The sequence below is a fragment of the Lissotriton vulgaris genome, chromosome 8 (genome assembly GCF_964263255.1).
Source record: "Lissotriton vulgaris chromosome 8, aLisVul1.2, whole genome shotgun sequence".
NCBI classification, from domain to species: Eukaryota; Metazoa; Chordata; class Amphibia; order Caudata; family Salamandridae; genus Lissotriton; species Lissotriton vulgaris.
The window spans coordinates 839,574,491-839,597,965 of NC_141696.1; the positions used below are offsets into that span (position 1 = coordinate 839,574,491).

The 23,475-nt window shown below is 42.2% G+C and overlaps 1 protein-coding gene across 2 annotated transcripts in view; it reads right to left on the reverse strand.

Moving 5' to 3' along the window:
* Window positions 1–23,475, reverse strand: part of ARHGEF7 (Rho guanine nucleotide exchange factor 7) — a 1,058,374-nt gene that overhangs the window by 205,814 nt on the left and 829,085 nt on the right. Inside the window, exon 19 of one of the 2 annotated variants that reach the window (XM_086934740.1) lies at window positions 20,990–21,166. The exons of the other annotated variant lie outside the window; for it this stretch is intronic. Within the exon in view, the coding sequence (XP_086790866.1) occupies window positions 20,990–21,166 (177 nt within the window). The remainder of the gene's footprint in view (window positions 1–20,989; window positions 21,167–23,475) is intronic. 2 annotated transcript variants of the gene reach the window in all.

Consider the following 23,475-nt stretch of genomic DNA (forward strand, 5'->3'; position numbering starts at 1 on the left):
TCTACCAGAAACGGAATCACCAAAGACCAGTAACTTATCTTCTAGTAGAGACTTCAAACACCAGATTCCTTACCTTTTGAATAGACAAAAGAGGAGTACCTATTAGGAGGTGGGTCTCTGTATTGGCTCAAACCAAAAAGTACCGTAAGACCGAGTGGGTGAAATGCCCCTCACGAGGTATCTAGCTGTCCAGATAGTAGTGTTTCGTTAAAGTATGGAGCTACGCCCATGTAGCAGCCTGGTAGATGTCCAGGACAAAAACTTAGTGTGCCAACACTGTGGTAGTAGCTTGGCCCTGGTGAAATTGGCAGCCCTTCAGGAGGTTGATTTCTGGCCAGTGGGTAGCAGATCTTAATGCAGAGCACAATACAACAGGAGATGGTTAGTTTTAGCCAAGCAAGAAACAAAATAAACAGAACACCAGATAACATGGCCTGGAGGGGATACATCTGGTGTGTGCCTCACCAAACCACAGATGTGTCCCAATGACAGGTGTATATAGGTTTCACCGAGGGCTGCCGGGCTGCCAAAATGACATCAACCACCCCTGGAGGAAGGTCAAAGGTGTTCAGATGTCGCCACTCAATCTCCATACATAAATGTAGACATTGCAAAGGCCAGGGTGCAGAATCCTGACCTGGTGCTACAAAAGCAGGATCTCCTGGAAGGGAAGCCTGATCAGAAAACAGATGTTCATGCCTCGGAGCTCTGGATACAATGCCGTAAATGCCCAGTCTTGGCCACTAGGATGACCTAGGTCCTGTCAGTTCTGATCTTCTTCAGTACTCGGTGCAGAAGAGGTATCGGCGAGAAGGGATACAAGGGTCCCGAGCTCCACTCTGGGAGGAACGCATCTCCCAGTAAAAGACACCTTGGAAACTCAAACAGAAATACTGACACTGCCTGTTCTCAGCACTGGCGAATAGAAATAGCAATGGTTCTCCCCATTCGCGGAGGAGACCTAGTGCCACCTCCTGATGCAATTGCCTTCTTCCGGAGAAGACACCCTCTCAATAGCCCTTTTGGACAAAAGGGCTTGCACTTCCTGCTGTAAAGTCGACAGATGGTCCTCCATCAGTTGTTTGGTGGACCGTAGAATGTGCAGCAGGGTGGTAATGAATGACAAGGTGTACTCCTTTCAGACTATCTGCAGGACCCACCTGTCCGATTTTATAATCTACCAAACTGGCAATAATTGTTGGATCCTGCCATCAACCAAGTGGCTGTACTCCCCCCCCCCTCCTCCCTCACTAGGTTAAATCTCAACATCTAACTTACATAATCACTCCCGTGGATGTCATTTCAGTTGCTGACCTTTGGCTCCCTTTTTCCATAAGCGCCAGGCTGGTCCATACGTGAGTAAAAATACATTTTTTCTCTCTCACTCTTTATGGTATTTCAGTATTTGACACAAGTCCTTCTCTCTTTCCTTGCTAAGCATATGTTTTATTGTTTTTCAGATGTTCCTTATCTTGAGGTCCTGATGAGTTCCTCCCCACTATCCTTTACGGGGTTGAAACACAATTGACTATTGACCATTTCCAGCCTCTTTAAATTTCAATAGCGGCCATAGTAGGACACTGCTCATTTGCAGATGGTTGTGTTTGTATATTAAGAAACCCTATTGTATGTTGCATTGTGTCACATATTTCTTCTTGGTTCTTTTCACATGGGCACCGAGCACAATGTGTTTTTCAATACAGACATTAATTTCTTATATGAGTAATTGGACTCATTCTTTTGTGTATAATAGTTTCTCTTTCTACATCCTACTTTTCAGTTTGAATTTGTCATTTGTACTGGTTTATTATTTATTCTCATTGTCCACAAGGACCATTGTTTTTTCTAATATGTGTGCTCCACTAAAGGTACGCTAAAGAGCTTTGGTCGGTTGGGCTGCAGGAAAAAGGAGGTGACTGACCTGGACAACGGCAGTGTGGAAGCCACGGTCTCAGTTGCAAAACTACTGTGCTCATTGTTGAGGTTAAATTAATTGTCGATTTGGGGTACCTCTTCCAAAGCTGAGAAAGGAATGATAGTGGTGATGTGGCTGGCGAGGCGGGGCAGATCAAACCAGAGAGCATTCTGTGGCCCTACTCTCTCTGAACCACTCCAGAGGGGAATCTACCTTGTCTCCAAACAGACGAGTCCTGTCAAAAGGCATGTCCATGAAAGATGACTGGACATTGCCTACAAAACCTCATGACTGCAGCAAGGCGTAGCGGCGAACACCAACACTGGTGCAAAGGCTCACCTAATGGAATCGGTGGCATTCAAAGCCCTATGAACTGTGAACTTGGCCACATCATGATCGTACTGTTTAGCTTGAGATAGAACAGGTCTTAAGCCACTGAATCCCAAGGAGTGGGATAATAGCGGCCCAGCAGGCATTTGGCATCAACGGAACTGAGGGCCAAACCGGTCTAAGAAAATACCTTTTTACCAAAGATCTCCACTCTTTAGGACTTCCTATCTGGAAGAGAGCTAAAATGTGTTTGAGTTTGTCCAAATTGTAAATACTGCAGCACCTAAGTCTAGGAAAAAGGGTGACTGGACAAAAATGCGGGTTCACCTGGAGCACTGCCAGACGTCTTGCAATCTAGGGATTTACTGGGGGGCTAAAGCAAGGTTTGGCCAGGCTCCTAAATCAGTATCCAAGAGTGTCTCATTGAAAGGGAACAGGGCTTTAGTGGTAGCTTGCCCTAGATGAAGGACTTCCATCCCGAAATTGATTTCGACCTCTAAGATGGGAAGCTAGAGGTCAAGGACGTTGGCCGTCCTCTGTATATCCACTGTGAAGTAAGCACACTTTTCAGTGGCAGGACCAGGAGGGTTAGTAGACCAGAATTAGGGTAGGTGTCAAGACCACTAGTCTCCTGGACGTCCTCATACCAATTAAACTCATGGTAGGTTTGGCTGATTTTATCACCTGCATCATAATCTTTGTCAGAATCGGTATCAAACAAGGAATTTAGTGTATGAGATCTTCCTTGTGGTGGCAGATCAAGCGGTACATTTTGTGGTTTAACAGAAACAGTGCAGCCTCAGCTGAGATCATAGAATCACTGACTGAGTCGGAGAGCACAGTGAGCACCAAGTCCTCCAATGTCGATGGAGCTGGCATCAGCACTGATGCTTCAGGAACTACGTGGATTGTGAAGCTAGAGAAGAAAGAGGGGTAGGCTGAGGCCCAGAGATGTTTTTAGAGGGTACGATTGGCACCTGGGTCAAACCCATCTGTGGTTTTTCAGATGCAAGGCCTCAGAGCTCCTTGGGGCTGGAAGGTGTGCCAAAGGGAGTCGAAAGAGATATGAAGAGTCAGAGCATGGCCTCACAAAACTCTTAGATCTGCCACGGTGTTAAAGATGGCGCCAGAAACTATTTGTGCGGGAATAAGTTGCGGGATCAGCTCAGAAGTCAACAAACTCCACAAGAGAGCTCAAGAAGATTGAGGACACCCTTTGCACCTTCTCAGGAGTTCAAGAGCGGTAAGGTGGCGAACCCTGCTTGGATTTTTTATGTTTTTTTCTTCGACATACCGAATATATTGAGAGTGACAACAATTGACCCCTGGATCTGCTTCTGTGACTTCTGAACCTGGAACAGGACCAAGACCAAATTGGATCTGGACTGATCTTGACGAGGAGTCTTCTGGTGTTTGGAGACATACACTTCTCCTTGCATTTCATGTGGACTTCAGGTTCGATGTGCCGTCACTGCAGGCTTTAGAGTCTCGGCTCAAGCCCAGACACCACAGGCAAGCATGATGGGGATCTGTCACAGACATTCGCTTGTGACTGTCCCTACTAGTTTCAAACTATGTAGTTTTGGTAGGTGATATGCCCCTTGAACACTGAATTAAATTACACAAGGTTAAAAGACATACAATAAAGTGTGCGGGTAGGTCGTCAAGTAGTGACTTTATTTAAAAGTTCTTGCTGTGGAGTACATTCCAGCTAATGACTTTATAAAGAAGTTGATTTGACTAAATGTTTGTCGGTATTTTATGGTATAAATGGTTTATAAGCAAAGTTAGGGTATCACAGTCTCTAAAACTAACTACATTAATATTCTAAGATAATAGAACATTAATGCTAATTAGTAAAATGTTGATATTAGTGGAAATACAACAATCCACACAGAAAACATGTAAGACAATAAAAGTTTCTGAAACACTCCTAGAAACCTCCAGTTTTAGAAAAAAACTGTTTAAAAAGCATCTTGAAAAAAGAAAGTTTGCTACGTCTTATGCCCCTTTTCGACTTTTATTTTCCAATAATGTGTTTTTCCTTGGAACAGGATGTTCAGGAGGTTCTTAGACTTTTTAATTTCCTCAGAGTAAAGTAAAGTAAAATAACTCAATAATATCTGTTAGACTTTCAGAGGAGTACAATACATACTATCATACAAATCCCTCAATGCCATCATATAGATACGCTGCCTCAATCCCATCTGCCTTGTAGCCAGCTACTTTCATTTCTGACATTGTCTTGGATGGCACCAGGAGATACTTCCACAATTAGAAAACTCCAGGAGTTTGCAATTTTTGCATCGACTCAAAAGTTCAAATAGACCTACGATGCAAACTTTGCCACTTTCTTAGGTGCGATGACGTTCTTTTTCGTGCAGTAGTGATGAGCTAATTGAAGAACTGTTTTACTGTTTTCAGAAAATCGGATTCACTATGCCTACTACCCCTCTCGGCGTATAGATCATCAACCAGTACTCTCCAGCCATCTCTGTCCTGGGCTTTGTACTCTCCAGCCATCTCTGTCCTGGACTTTTCTTCAATCTAATTTCAGGTGTAACTCATCTCCTTGAAATCAGCTGCGAAGCCTCGAAGTCAGCCACGAAGCCTAGATGCCAGGCGTTTATTGGCCTTCCTCTTTTCCTTTTACCTTGAGGGTGAGGGCCTGTCTGGTGGTGTTTGATGCGGGCTTGCAGAGAGTGTGACCTATCCAGCCCCATGATCTTTTCAGGATTTCTTTATGAGCAGGGAGTTGGAAAGTCTGCTGCCATAGGTTGTTGGTGCTGATGGTGTTTGGCCAGCGGATTTGGAGCATTTTCCTCAGAAAGGTGTTTATGAAGGTCTGGATTTTGTTGATGGTGGTCACTGTTCTTCACTTTTCCGCACCATACGGAAGAACCGATTTTAGGTTGCTGTTAAAAATCCTGATCTTGGTTTAAAGTGTTATGTCATTGAGCTCCAAATCTTCATTAGCTGAATACCGGGAGCCCTTGCTTTGCCGATTCTTGCATTGACGTTGGCATCTGTGCTGCCCTACTTGTCTATGAAAAATTAGATTCAAGAAAGACAGAAAGATATACATTATGTATGAACAGAAATGCAGATTAGACTGTGCCAATATTTTAAATCCAGGATGGATTAGGAAAGAGTGACAATCCAGCTGCAAAGGATGCTAGTTCTTTCATGGAGTGCTGTTCTGGTTTTTGCTGCATACAATGAGGGGTCCGGGAAAAGGGTGCAGCCTACGAGAGTAAGATGAGTGATCGCTTTCAAAATGGATCTAGCCTAGCAGGTGAAAACGTTTCATCAGTACTTGCTTGCACTTTGTAATAATCCCATTTCCTGGGCCCACAGCCAAATACAGAGAGCACATTGGAAGCCTCTGGTGGCAAGGAAGGTATTTGCCAGAAATGCAGAAGAGATACTGAACTAATTCCTAAGATTGGATTTTGCAATCGCAAAATGAAACATTACAGAAGACTTTGTTACTCTAGTGAGGATAGGCTTGTTCAAAATATTAACTTGTGGGCATCAATGCCATCTAATGAGAGACTGGTAAATGCTTCTATTGCAGACTTAAACAGAATTTGAACATCAGTACATCCACATGGTACACCGTCATCGCTTAACTGAGGCATGCTGCCACTACTTCCCTTCCATTTAAAAAGACATCCTGACAAGTTCAACAGGTCTGGAGCTGGCTGCTAGCCATTTGGCTTTGTCAATGCCGGTTTTGTTTTGGCATGGTTTTTACAAAACCTTATTGTTGGTGAAGCTGCTGTGCCATTGTCAATCTATGAATAAATAATCACTGGCTAAAAGCAATTTATTGGTCTAAAAAAGATCATACATTGCCCTACTAGCCCTTTGCACTTAAGAAACCTATTTTGTGTGTGGATGTGCTCCTTGTTAAAGAGAAGAATGCAGTCACTCACAATGAAGGTAGCAAAGGTCGTACATGGGTTACCCCATGCTGTATGCTATAGCGGGTGGAAGAAAATGTTAATGTCACAACAAATGACCAATGGATGCAGAGAGCTGGCTCTAATCCTCTTTATGTCGGCATATTTTACAAATAAATTAATAGAAATCATAAGGTTTTGCCTAACACCAGGCCAAAAAACACATCTCGCTCTATGGCTTATACTAGCACCACGGCTACCACTAGGGGTGTGTACTGGACAGCCTATGGAAAGGGTGACTGGAAAGTAAGCCTGGACTGCTGACCCAAAACAGGATTAACAAGTTTGTTTACTAAAACCTGGGAAGTAGGCTCCCTAAAGACAAGTTGGAAAGCACAAATTAAAACGTTGCTATATACAGACAACTTTGGACCAATGGATGAAAAAGACTGTATGAAAGCCCCTAAAAGTATATTATACATATAAACTTTGATAAAACCAAATGGTCTTGGCTCACATCAGATATAAAAAGCAGCCAGTCAGTGTCTATTTTCTGAATAATGGAAGAGAGATGCAGTATTGGGCAGTGAAGGTCTAAGTAAAGAAATGTTGCAGAACTGCCCGGCTAAACTTTGCATAGCTTTATGAGGAAGCATTGAGAGCTTATGCTAGGAAGAAGGCATGTGCAATAACCCTTGCAACTGCGAGGCATATTTCTCTTATAGGCATATGCCTACGGTGCCTTAGTCCTTGTAATGTGTGTCTCTAGACAGCGGAGGGAGGCTTGACTTCATGAAGAGTGTAGAAATCAGCGAGCAGTTAATGGAATTATCCATGTAGCAAGGAAGGCATTAGCATCCTCGTGATGGCTTCCAAAGATAACTAAAAGGTGTGTCAAATGCAGATCTATGGTTCAGTCAAGATAAAAGTACAAGGCAACCTTAAAATACAAATTGTGCAAACTCTTATGCCAAACAACCACAGGGATGTGGAAAAACGATCTCTTCAATCGCACAGAGGTTTAACAACAAACTTTGAAATGAATAAAGGGTCAATAAATAGCAACATCGGTAATGGCTTTGAGATACAAAATAAATGTAACCCGATGTATGATCCTGACCAATGTTATGACCTCCAAGCATGAAGTCTTCCACAACAGGACTTGCATGTTAAAGGATCGCACTGATTTGAATGATTTGTGCATCAACCTGGCTAGGCCCAGGTCCAGTAGGCAGTAGAGTGTTGTTCTGGGAGAAAGAAATGCATTATCCTCTTAAGGTGTATGATGGCACCCTTGTTAGTCGTGGAGATTGGTACCCCAGGACTGTTATTGTAGGCTCAAATGGCCCAAACTAAAGTTTTGCAGGTATATATTGACAATTGTTTCAACTAGATAGCCAGTAACAAATTTAAATAACTACTGGGAAAATAAGACTGATGTTCTTCACAAGTACTTCACTAATGACCTCGGACACTGCCACAAAAACAAGAGACACGGAGAGGGGGAAAGAACCTTACAGATTCTAACAGTGTAGGAGAAAATGCCGCCCTTATAACACACCAAACAATAGGAGGGAAAAAGGGTCAGAAGTGACGTAGCAGGTCAAAGAAGGCAAAACAGCCGAATAATCCAACAAAGTGTAGCTTAAAAGAGAGTTAGGGAGAGAGCAAAAATCAAAATCAGGAGGAGGAGATAAAAATTGGTAAATCCACTGAACTGATTGCGACCAGCTTGCCTATCAGCTTGCCTACCTTAGAGTATTGTGAGGTAAAAGGTAGAAGAGTCAAGCTAGCCTGTGCTAAAAAAAACTCCTTGGATTCTAAAATCAAGGTTAAGATTATGCCATCACTGCGGTCCTATTTCAAAGTTCAGCCTATGGTGTTGAACGTAGTGGAGCAGGGAGCGAATCTGAGAAAGTGCGCAAATCAGCTAACACATACTACAGACACTCGAGACATTCAAGACAGAATGGAAGTACTAGATAGCTCTCTCCAATTGTCGCAGTCTCCCCCTGAAAAAGTCATGATAGGCTTGACAAGATCAGAGTTTGAATTCCACCAGAAAGCAGATCAAGTTAGAACAGGGGCTGACAAAGAGCAAATTGAAGTTGAAACCTCTGTGGAGCAAGTAAATATAGGATCCTCTGTATCATCTATGGAAGCTATTTTTTCCTCTCTACCTGTAGACATAAAAAATGGGTTTGCTGTCTCCGAAGCAAATCAAGGAGAGATTCAGCAATGTTGTGAATATCGAGACAAAAAGGTTGATCTCCTAAATTCCAGAACTGTGGCTCTAGAAGGCTCGGTGGAGGAACTAAGAGAGGACCTAGGAGCTGTCAAATCTGAAATTGTTAAACTTAAGAAGGATGAGATATCTCTGCGAGACAGACTTGGAGAACCATTCACGAAGAAACAACCTCTCTCTCTTAAATGTTCCAGAAGGTAGAGAGGGAGAAGATATTAAGTCCTTCATAGTGACCCTTATAAAGGAGTCAATAGAGATCGAAGAAACGGAGGACAATTTAAAAAGAGATATACAGAGGATCCACAGAAATCCTTTCAGGAAACACCCACACCGTCCCACAAGATCCTCATAAATTTTCTGACATTCTCTTTAAAGGAAAAAATTCTAAATTTTGCCCTGAAGCAAAAATCACTAAAATCCAGGGACTTTTCCTATGAAATCCGCTATGACTTGACGCGGGCCACATTGGATAGACAATGGGAGCTGGGGAGGAGAATGGATGAATTTAAAAAGCTTGGGGCAACTGTACAACTGAAGTTTCCTGCACTTCTGAAGATCATGCATAATAATAAGATGTATAATCTAAAGTCAATTCAGGAGGCAGATGAACTTTTGGAATACTTAAGAAAAACTGTAAAATAGTTTAGTAATGATTTTCTTCTATTTATTTTTCATTTTTCACTGTATATTGATTTAATAGCTATAGCTATAGTATTGGTTAAGCCCAAAACCCCAATCTCAAATCTAAATCTTTAAAAGAAGGGGGGAAAGGATGGAAGAAGAGGAGAGAAGAATAGATAAGAAAAGGAAAATTAAGGGATAAGGGAAGGAAACAAACTCAAAACCTCCAATATTTAACAAGAGAACTGGAGAAAAGAATCTCTCAAAGGGGGTTATCCATACACTGTCAACATCCCACATACGAAGTATTACGTGTATAAAGGGACGTTATGGGCACCCCGGCAGCAGAATCTGGACTATCAGTCCAGGTAAATGAGGGTTGGGTTCTCCGGGGAGGGAAGCAGGGGAGGGGTTCCCGAAGGGCTTGCAAGGGAGCATAAGGGTAAAAAAAGAAAAAAAGAATCCTCATTTGCTACATGGCCTGAATAATTTACATTTATTGTGTAGGGTAGATTGGTTGTTTCTACCGTGGGAGCAGAGTGGCAAGAGATGTATCATCTTAAAACCTCTAGCTTTTAAACCATTATGAAGAATATACAATCATTATTCTGCAGGAAACTCACTTTTTGAAGCAAGAATGGCTAGAATTTTTCTTTACAAGTTAAATGGATTGAGCATCTCATCTGTTCAGATCAGAGGGCTAATATTAGAGGTGTAGCCATTTTAATAAAGAATCAAGCTAAGACTAGAGTGTTGAAATCTCTGATAGACCCAGGTGGCAGGTGGGTTATTGACAGACTATCTATTCAGGGCTTTCTGATGACAGTAGCAAGCTATTATGGCTCGAACCAAGATGATACCATTTTTTCATACGGTTAGAATTCCTAGAGCCTATTATCTTGGCGGGAGATTTCAACATCGTTCTAAGTGCTTTACTAGATAAATCCCCAAGCAGTAGAGCAAATACAACATCAAAATCCCGGGTCTATTTACAAACAATGATGGCACAGATGGGATTGTGAGATGTGTGGAGGGAGAGATCGGGCGTCCAGTTTCTTTCTACAACAATAAGTACCACCACAAGTCTAGAATAGATCACATACTGGTTAGCCAAGACCTGAGGATTAAAATCAAGGACATAGGATATCTGACTCCTCACTTGTCTGAACATGCTGTTGTATATATGGGCTTGGCTTTAGAAGAGGGAACACCCAAGGATATGGACTTTCGATCGCTCTTTGTTGCTAGATGAGCCCGAAGTAGAGTTTTTATCTCAGGAAACTGAGTTTTTCTTCAACACATGGGCTCAGCCGATATCTCTGTAGTCTGGGACGCCTGGAAGGCCTTTTTAAGAGGTATAGTTATGAGCAGGATTAGCTACAAGAATAAGAAATATAGAGACGAGGTTACGCAAATAGAGTCTGAGATGAAGGCAGTAGAGACCACCTTAAACAATGAAACTGACTGAGAACTTTCAAAAACATTTTGAGAATCTCTCACGCTTAAAAGATCAGTTAGATAATAAAATTCAGTTGAGGCTCACCAAAAAGTGGGAATCTAGCAAGCGTGCCCATTTTGAATATGGTGAGGGCGCTAGAAAATTACTAGCGTGGAAAGTGAAGACTGATAGAGCACGTAATATCATAAAGCAGATAGAAAATGAAGTTAGAAATACTTCGGTCTCTAAAGATGAGGAGATTGGGGATGCTTTCATCACTTTTTTCAGGGACCTTTATAATGAGGATAATTTAATAGATACCATAGTGTGCATGAGTGGCTAATGGGAAGTGAGCTCGCCTCCTTAAGTCACGTACAACGAGAGAATTTAGATCCAGGCATAACACAGGTGGAAGATAATAAGGCGATCTATGCATGTAAGAGAGGGAGGGCTGCAGGTCCCGATGGGTTGCCCGCAGAAATATACAGAGCTATAGTAGAGAAAATTATTCCAACTATGACAATGCTTTTTAATAAAATTCTTGCAGAAGGTGTCAGGCTTCCTATTTTATGGGGAGAAGCCACCATTTCCCTGACCTTGAAGCCAGGAAAAAACCCAGCGGAATGCGGATCTTATAGACCCATTTCACTCTTAAATACTGATTATAAGGTCTTTACAAGGATTTTAGCAGATAGGCTGGGAACAGTAGCTGTTGGACTACTTCATCCTGACCAGAAGGGTTTTGTCAAATCTTACATATGATTTTAAAGGCGCTATTGATATTGCTTCAACTTTCTCGCTACCTCTTGCAGTCATAAGACTCAATGCCACTAAGGCTTTTGATAGAGTCAACTGGGTTTATCTTGCCGCAATATTAAACAAGTTTGGGTTTGGAGAAAAATTCAGTCGAGCTACTCAGCTTATTTATAGTGACCCCTCGGCTAGACTTTTAGTCAATGGTAAACTGACAAACCCTTTTAAGATCACTAGGGGAATTAGGCAGGGTTGTCCTCTCTCCCCGCTTCTTTTTGATTTATATATCGAACCTCTTGCTCAATGTTCAAGAGATTGTGCAGGCATTCCACCTTTTAGATTCAAAGAATGGGAGAGAAAGATAGCCCTTTATGCAGACGATGTTTTAATTCTTTCGTCCGATTTAGAGACATCTTTTCCCCAGATCATTAAGTTGGCACAAGATTTCGGACAGGTTTCCGGCGATGAGGTCAAAGCGGCAAAAACAGATATCAAGGCTTGGAACCTTCCAGTTGGTCTGCTACCGACTAAGCGTGAAATAAGATATTTGGGGGTCAACATTGTTGACTAGACTTTTAGTCAATGGTAAACTGACAAACCCTTTTAAGATCACTAGGGGAATTAGGCAGGGTTGTCCTCTCTCCCCGCTTCTTTTTGATTTATATATCGAACCTCTTGCTCAATGTTCAAGAGATTGTGCAGGCATTCCACCTTTTAGATTCAAAGAATGGGAGAGAAAGATAGCCCTTTATGCAGACGATGTTTTAATTCTTTCGTCCGATTTAGAGACATCTTTTCCCCAGATCATTAAGTTGGCACAAGATTTCGGACAGGTTTCCGGCGATGAGGTCAAAGCGGCAAAAACAGATATCAAGGCTTGGAACCTTCCAGTTGGTCTGCTACCGACTAAGCGTGAAATAAGATATTTGGGGGTCAACATTGTTCAGAACATTGACAAGATAGCAGAGATTAATTTAGTAAACGTAACGAAAGAATGCCAGAGGCTTATGAAGTCTTGGGCTCATCTTCCATTGTCAATTATAGGAAGGATTAATTTATTTAAGATGGTTATACTTCCCAAAATTACTTTTCTTTTTGATACCATTCCCCTGCACTTTGATAAAAGAGAGATCGACAAACTCCAGCAAGCAATAAATTCATTTGCATGGGCCTATAAGGCTACAAGAATAGCATGGAAAAAGCTCAGGCGTAGGAGGGAGAAGGGAGGTCTAACATTTCCAGACCTGCAGTATTATGCCTGGGCTTTTCAGATGTCACAATCAAGAATGCTATTGAAAACATCAGATCATACAGGGACAGGAGTAATGTTCTCCGCTATGTTAAAAGGATGGGACCTTCCTCAGGAGGAATTCCTGTTTAAATTTGGGGATCACAAATTCTTCAAGAAGATCAGGCTGAAAGTCCTATTGGGGATGACCTGTACTTGGGCTAGAATTAAACAATGTACAGGCTTAGGTTATTTTTCGAGTTTGGCCCCTCTTTGGGACTCTCCTGGGGCTCTGGGCTGCCTAAAAGATAAATTAGCTATACCATTAAAGAATGCTGGAATGAAAATATGGAGGGACCTGACCTTAGATGGTTCTCTTAAACCATGGATATTACTACATAACACACTAGAGGGGGGCCTGTCTAGATTCAAATATCTTCAGCTTCAGAGTTGGTCCCAGGGACTTAAAAAGCCAATAGGTATAGGAAATACCTTAGGCGAACAATTAGTTTCCAGGCCATCAGGAAGGAAGGAAGTCTCTTTTTTCTATTGGGCTATAGAAGGTGCTATTGATGGAGACTTTAAACTTGCCGTAGAACAATGGGGACTCCATATGCCAAATATACAACTGGAAGATCTGTGGCAAACTTCCTTCAACACCCTGTATAAGACTGTGAAACCAGCATGACTTAAGAGAAATCATTATTTCACGACCCACAGGGCATATCTATCCCCAGCATGATTATCGAACATAGCCAGGGGCCCGGAGGTTAGCTGTAAGAAATGTGGCTTGAGGAATGCTTCAGACATCCACATGTTCAAGGACTGCCCAATGATAAATGAATTTTGGGGGAAAGTGGGGGATACTATAGCAGATATTCTAGGATTCCCTGTTCAAATCTCCCTCCCTTTGGTTATTTTTGGCATGGTACATCTACATAATTAGGGTGACATCATACTAGGACTGTGGAGGGTGGCTATTTTGGGAGATTACGTGGGTAGGGTATTGAGCCTCTTGGAATTTCTGCTCTTCTTAAGCCTCTTGGAGCTTATGCATTTACTGGATGGTAATACCTTTCATAACAGTTACCTGCAATAAGCCTGATCCAGGCTCAACCTCAAGCACAGAACAGAGCAGTGAGATAGGCCTACTCAAAAAAGTTACTGAGGCTGACCAGAGGAGGAGCTGGCCTTGATTCCCAAGTGCAAAACTCTGCAGTGTCTGAAGCAGGTGGAGACGGTATTCCTTCATATGAACCCTGGGAGGGAAGACTGGCTGGATCCCATAGTTCATCAAACCTGCAGCAGTGGATGAGAAGGTAATATTTGCTCACCATATGGTGCAACAGTGTCTAGGGCATCTTTGCCCACATGGAGAGTTAGTCTGGACTCCAAAGGGCAATGGAGTTTTGAAAGCAACCAAGGGAGAAGACTACTAAGAACCACTGTTCCCAGGCGCAGGATGTCCATTCCCTGGACCAAGACAACAAAGTTTAGCTCTAGCAAGTCTTTCAGTAACAGGTGAAACTGTCTTTCAACCAGGTACTTCCACCTTTACTAGAGATGGCAAGGTGCCCAGGAAGGGATGCCTCCCATTTAGGGATCAGTATGCTGTTGGAATGGAAAAGTCCCCTGCATGGTGAACGACATGCCCCTCTACACTGGATACGCCTCAGCTACATGGATATCAGGATCTCTCAGAATGATTTTTGGTCATGGGCTTACAGGGATCGTGCATGTGCATCACAACCTAGGCCTGTCTCATGGTACTGTGGTCTGCTTAGACTGGAAGGGGCACACTAAGCGCTACCCTTGTGAAAGTAGAGAGCTACTGCCCTTACCTAGAGTTAAGTGACATGTGTGGTTGAGGCAACATACCAGTGTTGTGCTCAATAGTAGCAGAAATGTGAACAGTCCTTTTTACCTGTGTCACTAGAGTTGGGCCTACTGGTGTGGTTGTGTACTTACCCCACCCTTGTCCTGCATGGACTGTGTGTAGCGTCCGACAGCGAACGATACTTGTGTGTGAGAGCTGGGTTGCACAAGTGTTCCTGTTTATTGTACATAACATGGAGGCTGGGGGTTCCATTTTGGAGGGGAGGACTGTAACCCTCAGCCAAGAAATGTATACTGCTGAAATTCATGAGAGCAAGGGTAGGACACAACCACTGATGGCAGAGGAAAAGTGCATCCTCTGTTAATATAAAAGGGCTGTTTAATTCCAGGAAGTCAGTGAGGCCTGGGTTAATTGTCAGGAAGATAGTGGGACAGTTACGTTGGGCACTTTCGGGAAATTTTGAAAGAGAGGAAGGTTTAGTCCCTTGAACCTTTATGGGGAATATTTCAGTGGAGGCTGACAGCCAGGTGTGATCCACGGTTACTCCCTTGGCCTACGTTTTGGGCCACTCAGAATTTGAGCCATTGCTGTTGTGGCAAACTGTCACTTTGACAAAGGTCAGTGAAAAGGAGAGAGCAATCCAAGGGACCTGACCCAAACACAAATTCCAAAGGCAGGCATTAAATAACATTTGTGTCTGGATTGGACTATAAAGGTGGGAGGATGAGCAACATCCTTGGTTGAACAATACCGGCTCATCAGGAGAGGGAAGATCGCCAAGACTTCTTGCTACTAGAATCAGGACTGGGGACCAATGTCTGCCTGTCTCCAGCTCGGTGAGGGACCATCACTTAGGATGTCAAGAGCACTAGCCCTCTGCCTTCTTGCAAACACCAGAGCCTCCTGTGAGGATAAGTGTCTATTGTCTGCCTGCCAAGACAAGAGGCCCCTATGAGGATTAAGAGGGTGTCTGGTAGGAGCGAGGTACAGAAAGTATCCTGTCGAGCGGATCCTGGTGAGCGAAGTGTGAAATGCCCAGTACAATCGGGAACATTGCAGGATGGGCAGTCCACCCGATCATGCAGAAGCTAGGGCAATCGCCTCAGCATGTGAATGCTGTAGCTGGTAACCCTGTGCACCAGAAGGAGACCACAGTGAAGTGTGGGCTATCGCCGGTGTACGGCCAGTAATCGAACCTCTCATGTGCCAGGAGGGAGGGGGGGAGGCGACACTGAAGTACTGTCATAGTCTGTGACCACGTGCGCCAGGAAGTGGCTTCCATGAACACAAGGCAGTCGCTCATGAGGATGTTCACCACCCAGTGTTTCAGGATGGGCTTCACCATGAAGTGTGGGCCATTCACCTGTGAGAGCGATGTAGTCAGTGGCATCTTAAGACCGAGGGGGCCACCATGAAGTTTGGGCCATCGCCTGTGGGAGCCCCGACATCGGTGACCCCCCATGTGTCAGTACAGGCCCACTGTAAAGTGGGGGTCATCGCCGGTGTACGACTGGCAGCCTGTGAGTCAGTGTGCCAGGATGGGGGCCACGATGAAGTGGGGGCCATCAATAGCGAATGACCCGCAGTCAGCTACCCCATGTGCCAGGAGGAGGCCACCGTGAAGTGTGGGCCATTGCCCAAGTTCCTGTGGTAGTTGACAACTGTGTGTGCCAGAAGGTGCCCTCCATTAAGAGAAGGCTGTTGCCCATGAGGAAGGTGACTAAACTTTTTTTTTTTTTTTTAAAGAGTTTTATATAGCGCAAACTTGACCCGAATCGGGTATCAGAGCGCTTTACTTAGCACCAGTTGCATTAACTGAGGACACATTCATTATTTATTAGGCACGGGGAGATTAAGTGATTTGCCCAGAATCACAGGATGTTCAGCGTCATTGCAGAGACTCGGACCCGGTTCCCCAAATTCGAGGTCGACCGCCCTAGCCATTAGGCCAACTGCTCTCCCCACCTTTGTGCCCGGATGGACCCTCTGTGGAGAAAGGGCTGTCGCAGAGGAAGCTTCAGAGAACACTTACTGATTGCTCCTGAAGCGGTGGGAGGAGGCCCTATGCATAGTGGGGGAAAGACCGCAAGAGGTCGGGGACCTTTGGAATAGGGAGACCGGAGCTCATGAAGGAGTGCCCTGGTACTTCTGGAATCAAAATGATGCCAACGGGGCAGGTAAAACTGTTCCGTGCCATAGTGGGCGCGTAAAAGACTTGCACAAACTTAGCGTAGAGGCACAAGTGAACTCTTAAGACAAAGTATTTGACTTGACAAATATTGCAGTTACTGTTCGTATGGTGAGTTATAAGGTTGTGTAGCCTAGCACCCACTGCCCCATGACGAGCCTTTGACTGCTCCACCTGAGCTACCCCGGAGAGTCAAGTGCTGGCTGGGGTAGTAGTTGGCCCAATTATTCAGGACTCCTAGTGGGTCGGGCCCTAAGACATCAGGAGTAACAGTCCTCAACACCCAAGCTGGGCCAATTAACTTCTATTTGCCCCCTGGCCCTCTGAAAGGGGTTCTGACATACACTTACTCTGCATGCAACCCAAGCAGGTCAGGACGAACCCTGTCCCACTGGTAGTACAGAGACCATGGGGTGAACCAGATGAATGTTCCCCAAATACAAGATGCCCCTAGTGACTGTAAACAGCTGATGGGATGGCAGTGTGGCTTGAAACCAGAGAACTGGAGTTTAAGATAATTAGATCGAAACGTTCTTAAAGTTTTGGGATTAGGCCCACCTAAGAGAAGCATGTTCGACGTCATATTGTCTGGTAAAAAAAAGAAATGGTATGGTAGCACATACGAGCAAGGACAAGAGCATGCTGCATGCACACACTCTGTGCCAAGGTGCACACCGTTTTGTATTAAAACCACTACAGATGACGATGTGGCTTTCCTGCCAGTACAGCCGACTTTGCGACTGGCGAACAAGGTTCTAGTTTCGGCGCCAGCTCAACATCATGTGACTTTGGGAAAATGACTTGATTTGCCTGTGCCTAATAAAAAAATGAGACCTTGTGTAACTGGTGTTCATTTAAAGATCTTCAATACCATCAGTCAAGTTTACGCTATATACAACTACAAATAAAGAAAAAAGCTGTTTCTGTTCCAACCACTAGGTGGCAAGGATTTCCAAGGTTTGAGTATGGGCTGCAGCCCAACATAAGAGCACTCAGCAACTTAAGTCCAGTTGTCTGCAACCAGTCGATTGCCAGCTACCAGTAGTTGTCACACACCTTCAGAGTAGCTCATAGCCTTGAACTTAATTTTTAAATAAGCACAAGGTCACATTATCCTTTTAAAGTTAAGGGAAAAGCTGTGTTTATTTTACATTAATATCATCAAGCTGCAGATAAGAAGGCTTGAAAATGAGCAGTGCACGCTCAGATTTATGACCCAGGCTGGGGCACAGGGGTAAATAACTGAAGCACTGAGGTATTTAACTCTTCAATAAAATTCCTTGTCATGTCAATATTAGAGCTGTGAACAAAATAATGTTTCTGAATGCTTTTAAATGGGAGAACATTTAAATGAAAAGTTACCTTAATGATTAAGTTAACTCTTCATTTTAAATGTTCTCCCATTTAAAAGTGTTGCATTTACAAACAGCAGGCCTCTTCTCCCAGTGGCAAGTAGACACTGGGCCATCAGTATAACAGAAAAATTCAGTCATTTTAAATAAATGAAAGAAATTTAAAGGTAGAAAAATGTTTCATATTATGAACATTTTTGCAGAACATTTTTCTGCACTTTATAGTTCTCCCATTTAAAAAAGAAAACATTGTATGTTTGTGTTATACATGTAACAGTGACACATATGGATGCGACCTACCTATGGTAAGTATCAATGAGCAAATGCTGGTCAATAGTAACATCTGCAGCATTAAAAAGAAACCATTTATATACCACTCACAGAGCCTATTGGACGCCGGAAAAATTATCCAAATTCAGCGGATCTACGGTGAAGTCCTGTCCAAAATGTGGTTTAACGAAGGCCAATGACCTGCATATGTTCTGGCAGTGCCCTCATCTCGACGGTTTATGGAAGGAAGTGGGTAAGACTATTGAAGAGGTACTGGGAAAGCAGCTAACTGTGAGTATTGACTTAGTATTATTTGGGGTATTTGGCTCTCCCTCAGTAGTCAAACTAACAAAACATGAAGAAAATCTGGTGTTTATTTTGATTCTCTTGGCTAGGAGAGAGATTTGTTTTAAGTGGATCACCCCAATTCCACCGACTAGGGGTGAGTGGCTTACGACAATTCTAAAAATTTATAGTTTAGACAAAAAGAAGAAACCCTTTTCTAAAAAATATAGATTTTGGGAGTTATGGGAGAATCATCATTCTGGGTTGTCCTCTCTAGTTTGGTTATGTATGACTTTTTTTTTTTCCCCTTAAGTCCTATGATTAGTGCAAGCAACAATCCAACTGGTTGAAGGCCAAATAGAGTAGCCAAAATGGCTAGCTCAACCAACCCCGGAGAGTAACCTTCAAAATAGTAATTGGAAGTAAGGGGCCCCAAAATTTCCCAGAAGGAAAAATTCCGGAATCCACCAGGAAGGTGGGATGGGGAGGGAATAAAGGGAAAGTGGGACCCTGATATCTCCTTACTTAAACGTTGCATAATGAGGAATAAAAAAAAAAAAAAAACAGTGACACATATGGGGAAAGGTATGTCCTTTAATGCAAGTACATACGACACAGGCTCTCATTCATCCATAAGAATATATCTCCTTCATACATACACGTTTATACATCCCCAACGACCACTCTCTCACTGACACACATGACAGCCCTCTCATAGTGCCCCTCGTCAAAGTATTTTGTTCAAACAGTATCTGGCTGTATGGACATTAGACAAAGTCAATGAAGCTGGGAGTAGAGGTGTCTGGTACCAATGTGAGAGTTTTTTAGGCTCAGTAGCTCATGATGATGTGCAATGATCAGAAGTAGCTCTCACTACAGAAAATATCAGAGACCCCTGATGTAGACCCTCTGCAATTCCTAGTCACTTGCATAAACCTTAATTTAGTTTTCAAGGACAGACAGACAAAGGACACTTTAGGGTAAATGTAATATCCTGAACCATTGGATGCATTTATTCAGAATATAAGATGCAACTGGTGAGACCTCGAGACCCAGGATGGATAACTATGGACAACACTTGAGAGGATTATAATTTTCCTTTAATATCTTATGGAAGACTTTCCACTGCTCAGGTCCCGCAAAAACAGTTTTGAAAACACTGGACATCAACAGATATTGTCTGCGGTTCTAAGTCAAGACTGAAGTTTGCGAAGAGACAGCCGAGCAGGTTTTAAATCTAGAATAAGTCTCAAAGTAAAGGTATCCCTTAGTGGAGCATTTCTTCCAATCATCTTTTCACTAAGTAGAATATTTTGCTGCAAAGAGTAAGATTATAGCAAGATCCCTTTGGTAAGCCTCACCTCACTTGAATTTGCAAGAAAGTTTGGCGGCAACCAGTCTGCTCTGTAAGAATCACTTTCAGCAAAGAAACGTCAGAGCGCATACCCAAGACAAGCAACTAGTGTTCAAAATCAATTTCTTAAATGTATGCCTCAGAATACATTATTCTTGGTGCGGAGTGGTGATTCATACTTCACTAAACTTGGGTAAATAACACAAACAATGGGCACAATAGTAAATCAGATGAAGGGCTCCATGGTCCTCGTGTGATAATATTCACCATGATAGCCTACTGAAGATTGCTCAGAGAGCTGAGCTCATGACAGAAACATGCCACTTTTTCCAATTTGGCCATACACAAGTGAACACCGAACGCAGCCCAGACATGAAATTGAATAGCATCCTAGGTAACTGACTGAATAGGTTAGAGAGAGAGAATCTATTCTGTCCCTGATCATAGTTAAAGACACATACACAAGCAGTTAAACAGACGAGATTTACTGTTTTTCAACATGCTCTCTTTCACATATCCTAGGACAAGTTCCTAAGACTTTGTTTTGAATACTCACCGGTTTTCAAATTAGCACCCTAAGAATTTTGGTTATTGCACTGCTGATTTTCTAAGCAGGTTTGTAAATCCTTTACTACATTGGCACTACAAATCAAAAACCAAGGCTAAGAATACAATGTAATACTTAGAAAAGACTTTAGTTTTGCTAACTACCCAAATGCCTTTAAAATTAAATGCATTGTAACTGCTTCAAAGCAGTTTTGCTATTCGTTTGCAGTACTTGCAAATGAACATGATATATTTACAGGCCAAGTTAATTTTTTATATCTCATCAATATTTACATAATTCATACAAGTAAATGTGCTTTATAAATTTAAACATTAATATTGCTGACAGACCTCACAAACCAGTATGATTTCTGTACAAAATACAATAATGCACACGCTGGTGAATCACAAAGACATCAGTATAAAAGCAAATGCAAATTACTAAGCTACACATCAACAGCCATAAAAAGACCACAGAGTATATCCTTAGCAGAATATACACTTCAATTTTTAGATTACTATGGTACGTGAATGTCTGCATAAAATTCAGGTAGGGGTAGGAGTGAAACATCAAACTCAGAGTTGTTAATACATCACATTATAGAGACATGGAGCACAAGAATACATCGAAGAAAAGCAGGTTGTGAAATAACAGGCATTTGTTAAGAAAAGCTTAGAAGTGCATTAGTTCTGGTGAGAGATATATGAGCAGCAGCTCTTACGAGATGTTGACCCCATTCTGTAACTATGGGCTGTCCATATACTGTCATAGTCAGAGTCTTCGGAGAGGTCTGAAGGCTCCAAGCGAGAAAGACTACTGCGACGACCCAAGGAATCAAGACTTGATTGGTCATCATCAGCCAAGACGTGATTATGCATCAGGTCAGTGCCTTGCCATGCTAAGGATGTATATGGGTGGAATGAAATGGAGAAGGCGAAGAGGAGAAGGGTGATGTAAAGGAATAGCAACAATAAAAAAATAACATAAAACAAAACGCAAACAATGATGGGAAGAGAAGGAAGAGAGAAAATATTGTTAAAAGGACACCAACAGATTTAGATTTCTAATTTTCAAGTGAGTTCTAGTCAGAAATTATTTTTAGTTTGATTTATTGGTAACCTATAAAGCAGGCAAGTGACAATTTCAGCTTCAATCGAGAAATATGTATGAATAAATGTCCATCAGGTATGGTTTTACCAATGAATGTTTCACAAACCTTTTCAAACCAATACATTTTCATTCACGTGCAGCCTGCTTTATAAGAAATACAGGGCCTCCACTACCTATCTTTTGAATAAGAGCCACTGATGCATACTTACATGTAATCTTGTAGACTGATATTTTTAGGAAATAAATGTGTGTATTGTAGAACAAGACAATACTGATGCACAAGTTTCAAAGAGATCAATTTTCACAATCACTCTTAAAATAGGCTGGTTATATGTGAAAGGATTACATTCAAATTACAGGCATCCTAACATAGACATCAACTTCAAAATCAAGCTAGCTGCCAATTCTCTAAGAGCTTTCTGAAGAAGCAGGGATAGGTGAAAACTATGCTTAAAAGTGCTAAAAGATGGTGTAAACTTTTTTTGAGGGGTGTAGTGATGCAGACGAGGGTTGGGTGATGGAGCAGGAGAACGGAGGGTTTTTGGAAGTGTTCTGCAGGCGACGCCAAGAAAGCAAAGACAAGTAATGCTAAGAGAGCTACAAACCTTAATATAGTGGAAGCTGTCCAATTGGATAGCAGAAGCAAATTATCAACAGTTGTATTTTCAGAGCAAAATGAAAAAACAAGACAAGTGTTTACTATGCGAGTGCATGAAAGCACTTGTAAGGCATAGCATGCCTTAAATCTTTAGTTCTCCAGCAGGCTAAAAAAAAGCATATTAAGAGTTCTGTTTTTAGTGTCAAATTAATGTAACAAACGTAATGAAAAAGGTGAGTCATTAGACAGCTAGGCAGTAACTGTTTGATCTAACAGTAACCGACTGATTCTGGAAGATAAATACAAATGTATAAACCTATTTAGAGATCATAGTATCTTTGAAAAAAATATTTCTTTGAGTCAGAGATGTTACTCGCTTATATATTTAGTCTGTGCCGAGTTGTCTTGAAAATAAAAAAGAAAATGTTTGAACTGAACGCAATTTCTGTTCAACCAAAAACAAAGATTTTCTTTAAAAAAAATGAAAAAGAGCTCTATAAAAGATAACTCCAGATTTCAGCTGCAAAAATAAAATAATTAATAGTGTAAGAAAACAGACAACTTTATCAAGATTGTTGAATAACCCACAGGGAAAGGGAAGTCACAGATGTGTTCCAATGTATTTACACTCTGGTCTCTTAAACTAGATAAAATGTTGGAAAACCTTCAAAACGTTTTCACCTTCTTGCCACTTAATAACTATTTGAACGTATCTGTTTATCTAAATAACTGAAAGGGACATTGTTGTTACAAATCTTACTCACGCCTTATCAATCTTTTTCATCAGTGTGGTAGAGAAGAACACATTCTGGAAAAGTAGAAGATAGGTCCCTGTGACAACACTGACCCATGAAGTAAAAATAATGTTTACTCTTTTCTGTCTGCTATTTCTTATGGAGGAGTAACATCACTATTCAGAAGAGAGAAATCTAAAATAGGCCAGACAACTGCCCTATAATCACAACTCATAAGTATTTCTTGAATGCCATAGTCATTTGAAGTAAGTGGCAAAAGTAGATTATTTTCACCACATGAGTGGGTTTCATATGTTAGACACACCTGTAGGTTGGATTGTATAAAGGGGTCTGCCAAAAGGATAAAAATGTGGGATCCACTACATGCCAATGATATACAGGTGAAACCCGACCAGGGGGGAAACTGCATTACTATGGCATCTCAAAACAGTCCAATGCTTAAGACGCACCTCAAAAATTAAGGAGGCTGGTGTTGCCGAGCAGAATCTCCCTGATATACGGTTTGAAGGCGGCCCAAATGACAAAGAGATCAAGCTATTTGGGATATTCGCTACCCATTAGATCGCTCCCAGCTTAGATCTTGGGCACGTGTCATGTATGAGGACAAGTTAACAAAATACATTTTAAAAGTTGATTATTTTGATGTAGGCGCCTTGTTGAAATAGTTACTTACCGTCGGTAATGCCATTTTTGGAAGCAACTATCTAACCGTAAATTCTTCACCTTAGAATACTCCCCAGGCGT